Source organism: Salpingoeca rosetta (genome assembly GCF_000188695.1).
Source record: "Salpingoeca rosetta unplaced genomic scaffold supercont1.19, whole genome shotgun sequence".
Taxonomy (NCBI): domain Eukaryota; class Choanoflagellata; order Craspedida; family Salpingoecidae; genus Salpingoeca; species Salpingoeca rosetta.
The window spans coordinates 981,828-985,101 of NW_004754915.1; the positions used below are offsets into that span (position 1 = coordinate 981,828).

The 3,274-nt window shown below is 57.9% G+C and overlaps 1 protein-coding gene across 1 annotated transcript in view; it reads right to left on the reverse strand.

Moving 5' to 3' along the window:
* Window positions 1-3,274, reverse strand: part of PTSG_07946 (uncharacterized protein) — a 17,502-nt gene that overhangs the window by 9,183 nt on the left and 5,045 nt on the right. Inside the window, exons 13-16 of the mRNA XM_004991691.1 lie at window positions 2,956-2,993; window positions 475-2,745; window positions 180-236; window positions 1-66 (exon numbers count right to left, since the gene is read on the reverse strand). The exon at window positions 1-66 is cut by the window's left edge and continues 130 nt beyond it. Coding sequence (XP_004991748.1) covers window positions 1-66; window positions 180-236; window positions 475-2,745; window positions 2,956-2,993 — 2,432 coding nt within the window. The remainder of the gene's footprint in view (window positions 67-179; window positions 237-474; window positions 2,746-2,955; window positions 2,994-3,274) is intronic.

Genomic DNA, 3,274 nt, shown 5'->3' on the forward strand with positions numbered 1-3,274 from the left:
TAAGGGCATGCACAATGTGCCGCGCCGTGCGGCTGTTGTCGCTCTCGTGTTCCGGGTCAACGCCAGCTGTGCAGGCGCAGATGAAAGAGGCACGGGTGAGATGGAGCAGAACTGTCGACACAACACCTCTCCACAACAACCCAGTCTTTCCTGCAAACACACACACACACACAACTCACGTGTTCGTTGCTGTAGAAGGCGAAGAATGTCCTCCAGGAAGTTGCACAGCACAATATCTGATCCAAAAGACCAAGCACAGGCGACACACACATGAGGCGAGGCGAGTCAAGGCGAGTCGCAAACACGCACACACACCAACAAGTTCATGAACATTTTTTCATCACAAACACACACACGCACACACACACACACACACACACACACACACACACACACACACACACACACACACACACACAAGTATACACACACACACACACAAGTATACACAAGTATACACACCCATCCCCCCACCGTCTTCGCAGCTGAGGAGGAATGTGTAGATTGCTCTGCACTCGCGGCGGGTGATGTTGCTGCGGATGCACAGGAACACAATGTCCATCATCAGCCGGTGGATCGACCGCAGCTCTTCCCGCTCTTCAGCCTCGCTGGACACAACACCATCACCACCATCATGACTCTTATCACCACCATCACCACCACCTTTACCACCATCACGGCCATCATCACTGCGGCCCACGGAGCGGGAGCGCTTGGCGACGCTGTGTCGAGACACCTCGCGAAGGTGATCCAGCATGTACTGCACACCGTATGTGCTGCGGAAGAATGCCGTGTGCTGCTGCGCAAACCCTTTCACAACCTGCAGATGCGACATGCGCACGGCATACTCGCTGCGCTGCCACAGGTCAAAGTCAAAGAGAATCTGCTTGCACAATGCACGCGTGAACTTTGCGTCGGGGGAGCCGTGATTGGTCATGTCCTGGATGGCCTGCAGGGCAACAGAACCAAGGCGCGCGTACTTGGACTGCTTCAGCACAAAGTTGACGACAGCAAACAGGTGCGACTGAATGGCGTGCTGCTTGTTGTTGGGATCCGCCAGCAGCACGCTCAGCAGCAGGAAGAACTCGTCCACGCTCTGCTCGGCAATCAGCGCAGCGTCCGCCGCCTCCTTCTTGAAGCGCTGCGCCTGCACCGCTGACAGCGTGTTCAGCCGGCTGCGGGCGTTGTCGCCATCACCATCACTCTCATCCTTGGTCCCAGTCTTGTCCTCACTCCCCTGAGCCGCATCGTCACCTCCCCCCACGCCTTCCCTTCCTTCCTTGTCTGTTGCCACCTCACTTGCTTCATGATCTTCCGCGCTCCGCTCGTCATGTTCCCCTTCCTCGCGCTGTTTCTTCCGCTCACCGCCGTCCCCTTTCTCCTCCTCCTCCCTCTTCTTCCTCTTCGCCGCTGCCGCCTGCATGCGATTCTTGAAGGCGTGCTGGCTGCGGTGTGCGGCAATGCGCTTGCACGTGTCATCAAGCTGCGCCAGGAGGAACGTGAGGATGTGCACACCGCCCAGCGAATGGATCACCGTGGCCAGGTTGTGGTGCACGCACCGCGTGCCCGTCGTGTTTGCGACGTGTGCGGCCTTCTGCGAAGCGCCGCGTGCAAGCAGCACTTGGTCAAGCAGCTTCTTCCCCTGACACATGGACGCACTCAGTGACAGCTGCACCTTTGCTGTAATCTCGTCTTGCAGCAGAGCGTGCACAGCCGGCACTTCACGAGGGGGAACACCAGCCAACTGCTGCTGCTGCTGCTGCTGTTGTTGTTGACTACCACCACCCCCAGCTCTTGATCGGCTGTGCATGGATGACGAAGACGTGGTGGACACGATGCCACCACCAAGCGGTGACGGCGACGACAGTGAGGCAGACGCGCCTCCACTGCCCTTGCTGCCGCGTGCAGCACGACCAATGCGGCTGCGGACGGCGTTGCGTGCAGCCATGACGTCCAGTCGACCCGACAGCGATGATGTCCGCCCGCCGCCACCAGAGGACGAGAGGCGACGTCGAGCGTCGTGTCCGCTGCCACCACCACCACCACCACTGCCCGTGTTGGTGTGATCGCCGCTGGCCGTGTTGGTGATGACGGACGCCGTGGCGGCGCTGCTGATGCTGCTGCTGCGCACGGCGCGAACAGAGCTGGTACCGCCCTCGTCAAACGTCTGCACAGTGAAGCCAATATCGTCAATGGAGGTGGACGTGGCGACGGCCTGGAGCTCCACAGGTTCATAGAGGCCCATGTATTCGGCCCCAAGCGCCTGGATCCCCGTAAGCTGCTCCTCCGTCAGGGCATCCAGCACTTGCACGCGCGCAATCTGACAGCGCAGTGCCATGATGATCACGTCACCGTCACCGCCACTGCCGCCGCTGTTTGGGCCGTGGCCAGCAGACACGCCCGTCCTTGCATCCGCACTGCCACTGCCAGTGCCCGTGTTGGTGGCATTGTTGTTGGTGTTGGCGCTGGTGTTGGTGTTGGTGTTGGTGTTGGTTGGCGGCAGGCAGCCCGCGGCGATGATGGCGCGATCAAGTGGTTCGCGAATGGCGGGCACGGTGATGAAGCACGTCTCCGTGTAGCGCCCGTCAATGTACAGGTGCACCTGGTCACCGCGCGTGGAGAGCAGGCCACCAGGCTGCACCACCAGCGCGAGGGAAATCCAGCGCCGCACGGGCACGTGGCGGTCGGCAAACGTGTGCGATTGCGTCGTCAGCTTGCCGCCGTACTTGCGAATCGAGCGAAGCGCTGTAGGTGGAGAGATTGGGCGGTGGGAAGGAGTGTGAGTTGTGCGTATTGTGATGTGATGTGATGTGATGTGATGTGATGCGTGTGTGTGCTGTGATGTGTGTGTGTGTGTGTGTGTGTGTGTGTGTGGGTGTGTGTGTGTGTGGATGGAAGCTGCTGTAGACGACCACGGCATGCGTGAATTGGAGCATAACTCGCAAAATGACGTACTGAGGTGCTTGTTGGTGAAAAACGCCTCCAGACCACGCCTGCATGTGACAGCAGAGTCAGCAGTGCACATAGGTGAACCCGGATGAGTACAACGTGCAGAATGGTGAAAATGCACAAACCGATATGCGGTGGACACGCACAGTCATATGTACGTGCCGGAGCAACAACAACAACAACAACAACTTAAACAACAACAACAACAACAACAACAACAACAACTTAAACAACAACAACAACAACAACTTAAACAACAACAACAACAACAACAACAACAACAACAACAACAACAACTTAAACAACAACAACAACTTAAACAACA